Raw genomic sequence first — 16,815 nt, 5'->3', positions numbered from 1 at the left:
GCTTTATCATCCTCCTCCTCCTTTTCCTCTTGCTCTGTATGTACATGTACATATATATACCAGACATAAGAGCGCTGTGCCATTCTTCTTAAGATGAATTTTAATTGTCGCTGCAGTGAACTTCTTCGTCTCTCTCTTACACATGCAGATGTATACGCGAGATATGGAGCGTTGATTACATAACTTACCAGAAATGCACAGCCAACTGCCAATCGCGAGCTTATGTGTGGACTATAATGTATGGCTGACGAGGTCGAGGGAGGGAAAACAAGACGGGAGAATCAATTTTTTTACCAAGTACTTTTTGTTTTCTCAACACAAAGTATACCTAAATCGCCAATCACAGCGTATGATGATTATGGTCAAGTAAAAATCCTGTGCTGGTGATATAGCACAGATCATTCCACGCGTATTATAAATGGTAAAAATTATAAGTTTACGACGGTACTTGCGTATACGTGGGATCGAAGAAACAAATAAATAAATTAAAGTTCATCAGTCGTTATTCTCTTGTAGTTCCCTTTGATTTTTAGGGGAAAAAACGCGAAACGAAACTGGCAGGGTTATTGCTGAGAGTATAATTATAGAGAGAGAAAGCATGCGAGAGGGAGAGAGAAATGGCTCGGCAGCATCACGATGAGGAGGTAGGTTATAAGGGATGGTAAAACAGAAGGTAAAAAAAAAAAATGAGAACTAATGAAAGAGCGAGACAGATGGAAAGAGAGAGAGAGAGAGAGAGGAGCGTATCGTATATATATAGGTATAAGAGCGAGAAAAAAGCGCATATCCGCCTCTGATGCAACTCTGCCTGCCTCTTCGCCGCTGTTTTCTGGCGCGACTACGCTGCACCAGCAGCCTCGGGCGAGCTTTCCTAATGAACTGTGTAATAACGTCGCGACGCCCCTATATATACCCTGCCCTCTCGGCAGTCTTCGATGAGACTTTCACCCTTGTCCTCCCTCATTCCCGCCTTCGGTTTGCTACTTTCTATACTCCTTCGACGTCTATGACTACTCCCCCCCCCCCACCCTCTCTCTGTCTGACTACGCGCGTGCTGCGTCCGAGCTTTTGCTCTCGATATACTTCGCTTTTCCTTTGCCTGTATATGTATGCGTGCAGAAATGTTATAGCTCTTAAACTCTTGCTCTTCCTGTACCGTGGAAACTTTTGTTTACGAGGCCCATCAGGCAAAGTGTGTAACTATTGTTTTCTGCCTTGGGCGTGAATGATGGTTCAATAAAAAGAAGATACACCATCGCTGTCTGCGTTTGATCAATTTACCCTTAGGTAAGACCTTTTTGTTGGGTTTATTTGATCGGTCAGCTCAGCGATTTTGTTCAATATGGAACGACAAAAGTTACAGAAGCTTAAAAGCGCTTTTGTCGGGAGCTTTCCTTCATCGGCACATCGTGTGTAATGGCTAATAAACGAAAAAAGCTTGGTCTAATTGATTGGGACGAGCCAAACGAAAATCTCACGTGCCAAAGCTCTATACCCATCCCACGTCCCGATGCGTACAGCAACAAAGAAGCGGAAGAGCCTCGTAGAGGAGGATCTCCATCCGCGGTCCAGCGAGTGGATCACGCGCGTGAGGTCGCGTGGACGCGAGGAATTCGTGTGCTCCCATTGTGCGTGGCGGCCGAGTCGGAGGGAACTTTATTATATGATGTCTCTATGCGATGCGCCGCCACGTATAACATCAGTCCTCTCGTACCCTCGTGAGTCACGCGCGTCAAGCCGTGTACGAGCGGCTCTTTAAGATCTGGATGAGAAGGTGTTCGTTCTCTTCTTCTTTTTTTTTTTTTTTTTTCCGTTTCGGAGCCTCTTAATCCGGAGATTACAAGGAGCCTATACGCGGGGTTCGGCCGAGGGGCTTGGGCGGTCTCATGCGCGCTTTACACCTTCTTAGCTTCGGCGCGGGGTGAAGTTGCGAATTTTTTTCTCCATCGACTCTATCTACCATCGATGTTGCTCGGAGTGGCTCTTGACTTTGATTTTCGTTGTAATACTCCCAATTGAATATTTATACCACTACACCACCTCGATTGATTTTGTTTCGAAAATCGACTCCCTTCCGATTGTTATGTAATACATTCGCGGTGCATGTATTTAGTTTCACGTGAATCAACATTAGCCATGAGAAACACAAGGAGCGGCTCAATTGGCTAATTAAAGCGTCACGGTCTTACGTAAGAACTAATTTCCTAGCTTTGTAGCTGAACCTAGTATAGAGATTTTTTTTTTTTTTCCTAGAGGAAGAGGTTTTCCTGCACTACATAGGGCATTTAGTTAAGTCTCTCTACACTGTAGGTCACCTTGTGGTCCAGTACTCGAACAGTAAATGAGGAAAACCAATAAAAAAAAAGGAGCATATTAGAACGAGATTAGGACCAACACCTTTCATTACGAGGTGGTGTATGTAGACGTTGTGCGCGTAAAAATCATTAAATTGGTATAATACGAGCAGGTACGTAAGGACGAATCAATGGAAAAAAAAACCTTAGCCTCGAGAAATTCCTTCGCCTCGCTCGAATTCCGTGACTCCCAGGTCTCGCGTGTAATTAATTACCACTCATTAATAAAGCGGAGTTTAGAGCTTAACAGAGCCAAGAGTAGAAAATAACCAAGAGAGAGAGAGAGAGAGAGAGTCTCGCGGTGTCGAGTGATGTTGAAAAATCGAGGAATCGCGTTTACATCACGAATGATATTCGGACACTGTGTACCCTCTCTCTCGTCGTCTTCTCCTTCTTTCTCGAGCTGTTAGCGCTCCCGAGGATGATCGACTGTCGTCTCTTCTTCTTCTTCTTCTTTTCTCCCGCGAGCTTATGTTTCTGCGACTGACGTTTATTTATTGCACCGCAGCGATTTATACGGAGAGAACAAAAAACTGCGACTCCCATTCCGAAATCCAATCAGACTTTGGCTGGGAAACTTTTTTTTTTTTTTTTTTTTTGCCGTACGGGATGACTCAATCCATACCGTGTATTTTACACTAACTTTTTTTTTTAAGAATAACAATTCATTCGGTGCACTCGAAGAATACACTTGCACGTAAAAATACCATTACTCGGGGGGGGGGAGGGGAATAGGCTTTTACTCGCGTGGGTGGACATTACAATAACAATAGGGGTGTTGAGGAGACTGAGGGGATGCATGCATAAATAGGAGTAACAGAGGAGTAGGAAGAAAGAAAAACAGCGTTTGTCACTTGTACATATACACGGTGTGTTTAAAAAGTGTTTTTTTTTTTTGTTTGTTTTTTCTTCCAGGGACTGGAACTCGACGAGCAACGTGCGCGTGCAGGAGTCCTGGCCCACGTGAGCGCCGTTCACAATGAAAAATCCGGATTTCATCGAAGACGCCGGTTCTTCGCGCTCCTTGGACGATTCGAGCGTCACGGTAACTATGAGTGCCTTTTTTTTGTTCACTAGTTTTTCCTCAGTTGCATGCAGTCGTTGTACAACCCCGTCCCTTGCGTGCTGTGTACACTCATCACCTGAACCATCTCATCGAACGCACGCGCTATCAACACCATTTTTTTTTTTCACTATACAAAACTGGGTAGTTGTCCAGCCCGTGGAATGTAATGCCACTTCGCTTGAGATCCGTAAAATATCCCCGACGAGGGGCGTATGGGATCGAAAGATCATCCCACCGAGTCCTTCTCGTTGCGGATTATAATTGCGGCGGGGAGCGGAAGAAGAGGCGTAGGAAGCCGATCTAATGTTTTGCCCTGGTTTTGTTAGCCGAGAGCTGATGCTACTGTCACACCATCAGAGGAAAGGTCATTCGTTACGACCTTTCCGCCGAGCGTTAAACTGGCCCTAGGCGTATTGCACTCGAAGGTAGAGGGAGAAAAATACCTTGTACCAAAATAAAACCAACGGGGATGAACTTTCACGCGAAATCCAAGGTATTTCGGCAGGTCTTGAAGGATGATAATAATAACCTCTCTCGAGAGAGAGGGCGGCCACATAGAGAGGAGGAACGCGCATATAGCACGGGGTGATGGGGGGAAGGAGGGGGAGTGTTGTCGGCGGAATGCGCCCGGTCATCGAGCGCGTGAGCGAGAGAAAGCTCCGGATAGCTGTATATATCGATCGATCGGTGATTCTGGGCTCGCACTCACAACCTTGAAACGGAGGGCTCACGAGAGAATATAATATGTGCTCTCGCATCCTTTCTTCCCTCCCCTTCCCCCCCCCCCTGTATATCTCGCACTGCGCACGACAAGCTATGAAATCGCGGGTGATTGCTCCCCTCCTCCCCCTTCTCCTTACTTGTCTATATATAACGTGTGCAGAGATTGTGCATGTGTGGGTTTTCATTACATACATATACCTATACGGGGGTGTATCGCTCGATTTTCGATGTCGTGCTCTACTCGTCTTCTTTCTTGGCTCGGTAATCGTCTTCTGGTCGGAGTTTACAGTCGGGCTGGTTCTTCGTTTTCTTCTGGACTGAGGAATTTTACGAATCCACTGGACACTAATTTCTGCGAGCCTTGACGACTGTACAATCGTATATATGTGTCGTTCGTCGACAATGAGAACCGTAACAATATACACATAGGGGAAAGATCCATTGCGAGTAAACACGAATCTCTTTATTTTTTAATCCATGCAGGTTTCGCAAAAGGTGTAGATAGATGATTGTGAAAATTGTAAGGTGATGAGTATAAGTTCGATAAAAGAAACTACTTTTGTATACAGCGTATAATATATACGAGAGTAAGAAGGATGCGTTAATTTTACGTACTTGTGGAAAAAACAACAACAAAGACTCGGGCAATCAAGTGTTGAGAAGATATCGGATCGCACTTCTCCCTCTATACTACCCTCAATTTTCCTCGCTTCGTTTGTATAAATAACAGCTGATTCACGAAAAACAATCTGCTAGTTAACCTTTTTTTTTTTTTCGCCAAAACAAAAGATATACCAGAACAACCGATACAGCAACTCTAGTTTTTGCGGCCCATAGCCTCGTGCCGCGCTCAACATGGGAAGATTAACCCATCAGAGATGACGCGCCTCGAGTCAATTTTGCTGTGTACGCACGACTAATGGGTTATTTCGGGTAATAAGCTGGGTGCGACGCAAAGGCGGGGCCGATATCTTTTATTTATTTGCTTTCTTTATCTTTTTTTTTTTTTTTTTTTTTTTTTTTCAAAGGATATATGGCGAATCCGGTGGTACGCAAAAACAAGCTTTCTCACCAAGTCACTGGCTCACTTTTGTCGAGTTTTTGTTTTTTGATGCATCAGGAGGGCTGGTCTCTATTCGCTAGGGCAATCAGCTGAGATTTCACGGCTGCGTGAGACGATGGGCCATCGCTGCCCCTGTACGGATTACCAGCGAGTGCACGGTTTTAGTTTGCCCATACTGTAATAAATCATGTTGCATGGATTCTCACCAAAAATAATTTACATAGATAAAGTACGATTTTTTTTTAAATCCCACCATAATTTCAACCTCGACGGTCTCGCGTTGCAAAACAAACCCACGGAGCCTCTCCCGTGAAATCCTCGCCGGCTCTTCCCCGATACGTATACCCATCACAGGCATCATCCTCGTCTCTCTTTCCCTCGATTTTTCTCTCATTCTCTTTTTAATAATCCCTCGGCCGTATCAATCTATAAACTCCCGTCTCCCCCTCCCTCTCCCTCGTGGCAAGCTCGTTACGCGTCGTGACTCGGCGCTTCCCAAGCTCCATCCTCCTCTCGGCCAGCCCTTTCTCGCCCCGTCTTCTTCAGCTCCTCCTTTCCCCTCCCTTTGCCTCCTCTCTCGAGCTTATGCCCCCTGCCGCCTTCTTCTCTTGGATTCGCTCGAACGCCCGCTACTTACCGCACAGCCCAAGGGTTGCAACGAGCCATATATATATATATATTTGATGCGCTTCTTCCAAACTACGGTATGATGCTTGGGTGATGGAATATGGTTTTCACTTTTTTTTTTTTTTTTTTTTTTTTCATGAAATGCAGAAAAAAATAGTACTTTGATCGATGCATTATCCCGTATTGCTATCCGCTCCGATGAATTGAAAAAAAAAAGAAAAAGAAAAAAAAAATCGTTTAAACGAGGTGAGCATCAGCTGCAGTAAATGACGTTAATTACGAGCTGCAGTATAAATATGTACACGTTGGAAAAAATCAAAGATGCACTTGATCGGGAAGAAAGAAAAAAAAAAAAGAAAAGTTTCCACCTCCCGATCGCCGGAGTGTTATTTTCGTGTAATTAACACGCGCGCACATATGCGGGTAAGGTATACGAGCGGAGGCCTTTAAATCCCCTTCGAGCCTCGTCATCCACTTATTCGACTCTCATATATTATATGTTACGCGTGCACACCGTGTGGCTACACCATAATAACAATAATAATTATCTCAAAAAAAATAGGTGCGAGCGAGAATGCCTCGATCGACATATACTCTCTCGCTAGGACGCCGTGCCTCCATAACTTTGTTTGAAGCGTTATCTCTTTGTCTGCGGCTTGACAATCCACGTCCACCACATTTATTACCTATTTATATGAAAGCTGTCTGTGTTTACGTATGGTTCGGATGTATTATCATCACGTGGTGCCCGAAAAATAATACCAACCCGTCGCGTTTTCAAGAGAAAATAAAGTTGGGTTCAGCCAACACCTGCCATTAAAAAGTAGGCATACAAGGATCAACGTATGCAAATAACTGTTTGGGTTAGGCGTAAATAGTTGAGCCAAATTCCCCGAACTAAACGCTTCGGCTTCGCGAGGGGTAAAAAAATCAGGGGCTTGTTCCTTCAAAGCGGTATACGTAGTACACCCAACTACCGGCATTCCTCGCACCGAAAAATAATATTCGTCAGCAAACGCACCCATGCGATGCGACTCGGGAGAGTGTAACTCTGTTGCGGACTGTACTTGTTAATGTTATGTCTACGATTAGCGTGAATCGCGAGGCTTCGCCCAAAGACGGGTCAGGTGATGATATTTCGGGAAGCAGATCTCTCGAGCGTACATGACCATCAGTTATTATCAATTCCGCCGCAGAAGCCCTCGAAATCCCCGATAATGAGCCAAATAACAGGGCCACGCAGGCGAGTGCAAGGATAGGGAGGATCGGCGGGCTACCGATCTCCTAAATCCGGCGTGTAAGTGACGCCCGTCTCCTCCTCCTATTTTTTTTTTTTTTTTTTTTTCCGGAGCGTAAAAGGCAAAAAGGATTCGTTCGAGGAATCGGTCCGTCTCACCTGGCTAATGGACCGGCCAAATTACATTAGCACCGAATCAGCTGCGTCGGCTCTGCTCTCTCTTGGGCCGAGTAAAAAGAAGATCCTTGAAAGTCGCGGAGACAGTTACTAATAGCGCATGCTCTTTCTTTTTTTTTTTTTTTTTTTTTTCCTTCACATCATTTAGATCTCTCCGCGGTATTTGGGTGAATTAATTACACGCGAGCTAGAGTTGATTGTGATTGCTCCAGCGGGGAGGGGAGGAACTCCCACTTATTTTTCATTCGTGATGCGAGTAATTGATGGGTGTATTTGCTCGTTCGGGGCTGGGGATTTCTCGAGACGTAAACGTTTTCATTACCATCGCCACGGTTTCGAGGGACGCGAGTCAATTTAGGACGGCGCGACGAGAGAGGGAGACACATCGGTGCGATTACTCAACGCGCGATACCTGCACCAGTACCGATCATACCGGCGATCGAAGCTAGTATCCGTAAAGACGACAATGAGCTTTTCCCGCGCGTACATACAAACAAAAAAGGGTGGAGGGGCATCGAGGAGAGGGAAAGTGCCCCAATGTTGTACATATTATATGCAAGCGCGCTCCACGGCTTGTCACTTTCCGTATAATTTATAGGATAAAACTCCGCTGCCGGAGACACGGATCATTGTCTCTTCCCTGCTACGTATGTACATCGTCGTGCTCTCTTTTTCGCGGGCGTCTGGCTCGCTGACACGCGGTACACGCTTCGTCCCTCCCGGAGAGGCTTTTTACAATCTATGGAGTACGACGAGTGGATCGGAGAGTGTAGACGATACCGAGGGCAGAAATGATAGCGCGCGCTAAGCTGTTGGATTTCAAGAAAATTCCTTCGATTTCTCGGGGGTGGAAAAATGATGTCCCTACGTACATGATAAACTTCAATCGGGACTTGATTTTCAGAGAGACGTAGGTGTCCCGACGAAACTTGGAATGGTACACCTGTAGGAATATCGGTAACCATGGCAGTGGCCGGCACCCGGATCTTTGTATTACATGGCGGTATATACTCAGCTCACTGGCGCTCTCTCTGAGCGCGTCGTCCCCGTGTCTCCGTCAGGGAGGCGAGAAGGTATATACGGCGAGTAGAACTCTGCGAGTCGCCGTCGTGGTCGGGGCTGTCAGAGCCAGGAGTTCTCGCTCCCGCGAAAATAATTACCGCAGGACTCGAGAGAAAGATATAACCTGGAGCCGAAGGCTATTGTGCCAATCGGACGCGCGGGGGTTGGGGGTGTTACGCGCCCTTCCTGGTACACACTGTGTATATATATACGACTCCCTCTTCTCGACCGGCGGCGATGGCTCGATAAGCACGAATGGCCTCTGACGGTAATAAAAATTCATTTGTCGGGTGCTTTTGTAAAACGGGACGAATGGCGGGCAGGACGTTTGAAAAGCGGATTTGTCGAGGAACGCGGAAAGAATTAAGGATGTTACTTTGTCTCTGTGCGGACACTGGATTTTGGATCGACGTAACGTGGCATTGTTAGTGGAAGTAAGGGGTTTACTTTTGCGAGAAAGGAGGACATTCCTCGATTCCAATTGGTATAGCTTTTAATGGGATCCTTTTGTTTTTCAATTTAGCACGTATCATAACAATTCTACGTACTTAACGAGGTTTAAGCATTTCGATGATGAAAAATTTTAATTGTTTTGTGCGGAGTAATTTTTTCGCGGCAGTGCGATTTTCAATGAGCTCATGATCTTCTTCAATTAGATTGTCCTGCACAGTAGTGAATTAGTTCTTAATCAAAAATGCTTCGAGATAAGATTTTTATGAAAATTACTGTTTAAGCGGTCGGCGGCGACCTGTCTTGAATGCTCTCCACGTGAGAGAAATCAAGTAATTGAATTTTTTGAGGGAAATACTGGGTAACGGGGGATCAACACAAGAAAACACTCATTTAAGGGAAAAAGTCGTGTATGGCATAAAAAAACCCGTTTTATTGAATTATAACAAACAGCGACCACGAACAAGGAAGATATTGACACTCAAAGGAAATATTACACTAACGAGGCAATGATAAAAAAAAAAGGGGAACGCGATTATGTGTGAATGTGAGTGAGTGTGTGTAGAGAAGACGTCTCGGGATGCTGATGATCCTGAGGTCAGCGCGTGCGGCTGTAAGTCCGGGTGATCTCGGCCAGCGAGAGCAGGCGGGCGGACACCGTAGTCACTAGGATGCGACGCTCTATCGGCGTCGAGATCAAGGCGATGGAAAACGTAAAATTCGTGGCTGCAGAAGCTCGGCCACGAGAAAAGATGAAAAATCAAGAAAGCTAGAGAAGATGTCCTTGGGTGCGGGATAACGTACGAGCTAACCAATCACGAAGCTAACGCGACGAGATCAATAACTATACCATACCGAGAGCCACCGTTGACCCTTACCAAAATGCGCCTTTGCTCCCCCACCCCTCCTGTCATTTCTACGAGAAGAAAAAGGCCAATCAGCGCCGCGTTAATCATCTGCTGTTACCGAGTTGCGCATTTCGAAGTGAAAAATCCCACCACGCGTTGAATAAACGGGAAGGGAGGGAGGGAGAGAGAGAGAACAAGTGATAAGAGTTGACGGAGGGATCGGAACCAGCTGATTGGACCCGATGCGCTCTCTATCTCTCTCTCTCCTTACTACCTAGACTGTATTACAACAACGGAAACAATTACTGTGTAATTATTATCACAATTACTATCATTATCATTTTTTTTTTTTTTTTTTTCTAGTCTTTACTATGAATATAGGTTGTGAAAAAATTAGGAAACCATTACCCATAGGTATCTCAAGCCTTTTGATATTTCTTAACTATTGTTTTAATAATTCACACAGAAAAAAAAGAATAAACATTATTTTAAAAAACTTTTAAAAGGTATCAATAGCAACCAGTACGTACAGTAGGCCCATGAGAGCTTATCAGAAAGTATATAGGTACGCTACTCATTATAATCGCTCATTATTTTTATTATAATCGTAGGTGCATGGCCTTAAGGGACTGACTGTTGAAGTGAAAAAGTCTCGTGGATACAATGTATGAAAAGAAGGGAAACGCATTAGCTCGAACAAAAGAAATCTTTAATTACCCACTGAGCCAATAATAATTAATTCCATGCGATGCGCAAAACGTACATTATAAAAAGGCGTTCGCGTCACGCACCATCTCACCAAAAAGAGCCTTTTGAAATCTCAAGAGACTCGCTCTCAATCTGCTCTGATTTTTCCGAGATTAAGTTGGCTGATAATTACTCGGATGGGGAGATGGCTTTTTTCACCTTTGCGTTACCCAGGGGACGGGTGTAATTGTTGTTACTGCACGGATTGACGCGCAAGAACACAGGCATCGGAAGACGCGTGAGCACTCGCTCTCCCTCGGGGAGGTGCTTTTTGTATATGTACGCGTTATGCTGCAACGTAACGACCTAATCGTTGGATTACTGCATGTTACTTTTATACTTCATGCACTTCGACCTGCACACTTTTCTGCTTTTTGCACGCTTTTTTTCTATTCGTGATTTTTTTAGACATGCCTGCTCCATAGGAGTGCTTAATAAGTATATTTGCCACAGCAAAAAGTCAGAAATCGTCTATGTAAAAATTTAAAAATTAATCAAGCTTAATCTCGAATTTGGTACGTAACTTTGACTTCACGCTAAAATAATTTGTTTTGACGTAACAAAAAAAAAAAAAAAAAAAAAAAAATGATGATAAAATAGTTTAAAAAATGTATAAATTGTAAAACTTGTAAGTGACAATCAATATATTTTTTACTGTAACGAAAATTTTGGTTTAGGTATTCGAATGTATCAGTCATGCCTCACATGTAAAAGCGTACAGTATTTTTTACAAATAAATTTATGTACTTTTATGTATTTGGTGAAAAAAAAAAATAGTTTTAATCCGTAAATATACATAAATAATAAATACTATCTTAAATTACTAACGAAATCATTATAATTTGATTACAGAGCCAGACAACTGCGGCCTAAAGAGAAAACTCGACACTGTTCCATGAGCCACCAGAACCGCTTATAAAAAAAAAATAAATAAAAAAAAGAATAAAAAGGAAACAAATATAATTAAGCTCGTTTTAATAAGTTTGTATGTAGTTCTCACTTTAAGAAATGTATTATAATGTAAGTGTTGACTAAGCAAGCGTCGTTAAGAGATAAAACTTTATTAGGGCACTTGAAAAAAAAAAAAAAAAATTAAATTAAAAATAATATCTCTTTTTAATTGTAAATACAATGAATTATTATAAATAAAATCTGTAATTAACCATCCATACATCTTGTAATTAATAATTTATTAAAGCTAAATCGAAAAAAACAAAAAAAAAAATAAAATAAACGTTCTTTATCCATACCTCGAAATATTCAACTTTTTCATTATCAAAACCTGTTCTATCCATATCCTTGATATTGTATTTTTTATTTCAGTGATTTCACCAAAAAAAGTTATTGCATAGAACCAAACAACACAGTTTTCAACTTCAAGTCTCATACGTACTCAATTGTGTGTGAGCTATGCTAGCTAAAAATCTCGCAATATTTTTTTTATTTGATAACTTACGAAGATTCATTTCCTTTTATTTTTTTCATTTACGTAAGCAACTGCAAATATCTGAGTTTCTTTTCATTGAAAACATATTAAAGTAATCAAAGAAATCTTCATCTCGATTGTTTTTAAAAATTATAAATTCATTCATCTGTAAAAAAGTTTTCTTTCTGTACTTGCAAATCAACTAATAAGACTCCTCGATCTCGCAACGCAACGTCCCGAAGCATTCAACTCCACTCGAGCAGTACCACTCGCCCAAAACATCCTTCCGAGCCAATCGGAGCTTTCCATCGGCGAAACGACAGACAGTCGAACGCGCCAGAGCGTATACCCAGAGGAACGAGAAAAAGGGAGGAGCGCCAAGTGCACAACTTAATTAACAAACTTTCAGCTCTCGCGTATATATACACGTACCATCGCCAACTACCTCTTCCAATTAGAAACGGTTTAGAGAAAGAGCAAATGTCGCGTAGAGAGAGAGAGTGGAGTTGCACAACTCGATCCTCCGCTGCCGTCTCCGAGCGAGTCGCGGCACTAATTAAAGCGAAGACATTTTCTTTCGAGCTGAACCATATCTACCTCGGGGCGAATTAACTTTTTTTCATCATCTAAATTATCCGGATCATACTATAACGACACAGGTTTTATCGTTACCGCCATATCCCGGCATCAAGATATTAAGCTGTACGTAACGAGGCTTGACTCGCAATGAAAGTATATACGTATGTACAGTTGCGAGCAATCAATCAAGCCTTCTGGGCTCGAGAAAATACGTAACATACAGAGGGGAGGAGCGAGTAATTGCGAATAATTGCTCGCCCCTAAAAAATTGATACGCGCGCGGGGAGCGATTATCAGCACAATCGGCCAAACGTCGAGAGGTCCATCATCATCATCATCATCCGTACAACAGATGCCGAGGCCGTACACGACAGAGAGGGGCGCATCTGCGCGTAATCTGAAAAAAAAGAAACGAGTGAGATGGGGGAGAGAGAGAAAAAAAAAAAAAATTGGAGCAGAGTCCATTTTATCTCTCGTTGCTCGGCGTCCCCCTATCCCCCCTCCTCGAGAGGGCAGAGTGTACGTAGGTGGACGTCACCCTGGAGACGCGGCTCTCGGAGGGTTAGCGTCGCTGACAGTCCCTCAAATACAATGGAGAACGAAGGAAGGCTCCCGTATGAGCTTGTACATGTAAACCTACAGACGCGCGAGGAGCGCTTCTTTTTTTCCTTTCGCCGTTGCTTTGTATGTATACTAATACGTGCTGTTGGTTCTGCGCGAGTTCAATGCACGCGGGTGCGCGGGATCGTTTGAAGTTGCCCGATTATACAAAGTGTGCGCTGGAGCTTGCACACGAGCTTTTTTTTTTTTTTTTTTTTTTTTCTTTTGAAACGCAAATTCAAGTTCAGTGGCACGCTTTGGACTCTCCCACTCGACTTTTTGATGTATATGTATATTAAATGTTTTCATCCCCGTACAATATACTAATGTATGTTAGTTTTTTCCATAGTAGTGAGCGAGAAAAGCCAAAGAAGAATCTTGATCACCGTCAAAGAGAGGGAAAAAAAAGAGAGGAGGAAACTTGCAAGGCCACGCAGTAATAATAGTATAGTATACGGATAGCGATATATTTATATAGGTGTACATTACGTCCAAGAGCCAGAGAGGGAGAATATATGTAGAGGTCGGTGTCTGCGTCGCGTTCGCCTCGGCGCGGCTGATTGGCGGCCGAGGACTATCGACCAACCCGCGAGCCGGGCTTTGTTTTAGCCAACCACCCTCTCGCGAGTAGTGCGCGGGCGCGGGCGCCCCTTCCTCCGGAAAACACCTAACCTCAACCACCCACGATCCTCCTTCTTCCTACTGTCTCTCTCTCTCTCTCTCCCTCTCTTGGGGGTGGTTTGGAGAAAAAAAAGAAGGGAAGAGCGTATACAAACCAGAGGGTGGTGGAGACGTGGCGCAGATCTCTCGTCTTTTTTCGTCGCTCATCCGACAAAGTTCTTTTATTTCCCCAACGTCGGTTGAGTGTGTACATAAAATAAAATAAAAACAGAACAAATTTGTGATGGAGATTTTCATTTTTTTGCATTTGATGGCGGTAAAACGATATTTGACAAGTTGATTGAGGCTGCTCTATTAATATTATTACTTTTTTTTTTAATCAAAAACCATGACGAGACGTACATCTGAAAAGCTAAAAAGTCAAGTTCATTTAATTCAATTTTATTTTGGCAACATACATTAAGATTTAAAAATATTTTATCTTTAGTTTACATTTACATCCTGCACAGCAGGAATTTTCTGCGGCGTTGAGGACTATACGTAAATGTAAGCGCATGATCTTTCGCATATCATAATTGACGAAAAAAAAAAAAAAAAAAAATTGTTCAAAAAACGAGCTTTTCCTTCGAAACATTTGACGCCTCGTTATAACCGAAGCAAAGTCAACCTCCGTCGATACGTCAGCCGTAATTGCAAGCGCTGAGTCCCCGTCACCTTCACATTACGCATCAAAGGTGAAAAAAAAAAAAAAAAAAAAAAAAAAACCTGTGACCTGAAAAAAAAGGCATATTCCACGCCGAGAGCAGTCACGAAAGGGAGAAGACAGAAGTACAGCCCGACAAACTAACGCAACTCAGCATCAGCCGCAAGCAAAGCTCTCACTCACTTCCCGCATCATTGACCGAGGCATTTGCCTCGCTCCATCTTTTAATTAATAGAGCGCGACGTCCCTCTACTTTTCTCTGTTTTCCGTATAGGTATACACATATATTCATACGCTGCACGCCGCGAAAGGAAAACGACAGAGACGCGGAAGAGGAGGGGAAAAAAAAGAGAGACTCGAGGACAAAGGCTTTTAATGAGGATGAGCGAGATAAACCCCCGACGCTGCACTCCCTCCCACATTTTTCGTCCTCCCTCCCTCTGTCTTCTATATTCTTCCGACTTTCTCGAGTTTTATCTCTTTCGCGCACCGAGTGCTTCGCGATTTTTTCCCTGTCGAGCTACGCCTATCTTTTCCCTCTAACAAACAATAAAAAAATTAAAAAAACAACCTCTGTATGCACGAGTACCGAAAAAATTTGTAATTTTTAACTTTGCATTTTTTTTTTTTTTTTTTTTTTTTTTTTTGACTCAGGGATTAAGTTAAATACTTTTTAAATAACGCAATGATTTATCAATTTGAAGCTAACGGCACCGTCCTCAACTTGTCTTAATTATAAAATATTACAGCTCAATCAACCATACATTAATAGTACCGAAAACTAAAACTTGATATTAGAGTCCCTGTTGCTCATTGGTATCGTCTATCAATCATGTCGTGTACAAAAACTAACAGATATTCTTTTTCCCAAAGACAATAAACGATTTTCGATAAAAAAATAGTAAAGGTAGTGAAAAAAAAAAAAAGAAAAAGTAATTTGGTCTTTGATTACAAAAAAAGGGAAAGGTGTATATATAAGCACGGGCTATGACACGTATACCTACCTACACGCGAAAGCAGTTAGCAGGGGCATTAGCGTGAATTATTTCGTCCACCCTGCATGTAAAAACCTCTATAAATCACCGGGAAGCACGCCGCTCTCCTCTATATACATGTAACCACGCTCGAGAGGAGCCCTCCCCCATTGGCTCGTATGTACATACCTTCCAACTCTTCTCCTTTGCAAAAAGAGGACGAGCGCACCTTACACGTCGCTTTTAGATCTCTATCTGGCGCGCGCATTCCCCAACAGCGATGGTGGCGCGCTCGTGTGTCGACTCAATCTAATGTCGGATACATTCGAGTTTTTTTTTTTTTTTTCCACCACAGTACAAATCGCAGGGAGGACGAACTGATCGTTTACATGCACCGATATCCCATTCTGGTTGTCTTTTTCATTGAGCTTCGGCTGAATAAGATTTAGTTTTCTTACTTGCCACCTTTTACATGAATCAGTGTCGAGAGTAAAAATATGCCTACTTGAGTTTGAAACTTTGCACGGCAAAAAAAAAAAAGAAGAAAACGAAAAAAAGGGGAAAAAAAAAAGTAACAACGAGCAAATAAGGCACAACGCGACAGATGTCGTCGAGTTCTCGAGTGTCGTTTGCTCAAGCGTCAACTGGGAAGCTCTGCACGGCTTACGCACCCACACGCGTGTGTATATAAAGGCCGGCCGGCCGGTTTTCATTACCCTAAGAGCCGATTGCATTTTTTACGTTCTCTCAATCTCGTCGCCAACATCGTTGTCGTCCGCTATATCTAATCTACCCCCGTAAGCCTCGACCCTCCTCGATGTAGTATATGTATACGCGCGTGTGTATGTGCGGGTCTTGCGTATGTGCTACGGTCTATTGGACCATAGGACTCATCCTTCGGAGTCTCCTCTTTTTTTGTCGTTTTTCGCACAAAAAATGAATATTTACTCGATGCTGTATCTTTTGTATCAGATAATAAACGAGTCCTGTATTTTCTAATTATTCGGTAGAATCACGTGGTTTCCAACAAATCTTATCGACTAATTTACGAAAATTACGAAAATGTTAAAGAATGACGGTTTACCTTCTCACTCTACTTAACACGTAAAGTAAAATATGGTAAAAAAAATTAATGTGCATTTTCATTATAATTTGTTAAAACATATATTGATTTATCTTTGCAATTAATTTAATAACGAACAACCTACATAAAATTGTACCAATCATCCCAGAAATATACCTTGTTTTTTTTTTTTTCATTTCTTTCCACGTAAGCACGAGACTAGTTTTTCTTTTTTTTAAATAACATACAAGACGACGGCATCAGAGAGCACCATCGAACCCGAGGTCCTTTGATGTTCGGTATACGGAAGCTCCTTACGCCAATTATTTCGCAGATTATTCCTCCAGTCCCTCCTTCTCGGTGTCTTTCGCGTGCGCGTGCGACACGTCCCCCGCTTTTTCGCTCATCGTTACGTCTTCGCAGCGCCACTTTAGCCGCTTTATTTCTCGTGATTGATTTTTTTTTCTTTTTCCCTCTTCCTCCGCGTCCTTTGAC

The 16,815-nt window shown here is 42.9% G+C and overlaps 1 protein-coding gene across 1 annotated transcript in view; it reads left to right on the top strand.

Moving 5' to 3' along the window:
- Positions 1–11,617, top strand: part of SoxN (SRY-box transcription factor soxNeuro) — a 106,419-nt gene extending 94,802 nt beyond the window's left edge. The window contains exons 3-4 of the mRNA XM_014362771.2: positions 3,270–3,399; positions 11,207–11,617. Of these exons, the coding sequence (XP_014218257.1) occupies positions 3,270–3,321 (52 nt within the window). The 3' untranslated portion in view covers positions 3,322–3,399; positions 11,207–11,617. The remainder of the gene's footprint in view (positions 1–3,269; positions 3,400–11,206) is intronic.
- The last annotated feature ends 5,198 nt before the right edge of the window (positions 11,618–16,815 follow it).

Source organism: Copidosoma floridanum, unplaced genomic scaffold (genome assembly GCF_036245765.1).
Source record: "Copidosoma floridanum isolate Cflo_tuat_1 unplaced genomic scaffold, Cflo_Japanese_pri ptg000032l, whole genome shotgun sequence".
NCBI classification, from domain to species: Eukaryota; Metazoa; Arthropoda; class Insecta; order Hymenoptera; family Encyrtidae; genus Copidosoma; species Copidosoma floridanum.
The sequence above is the reverse complement of the archived record's forward strand: the minus strand, read 5'-3'. Positions and strand labels throughout refer to the sequence as shown.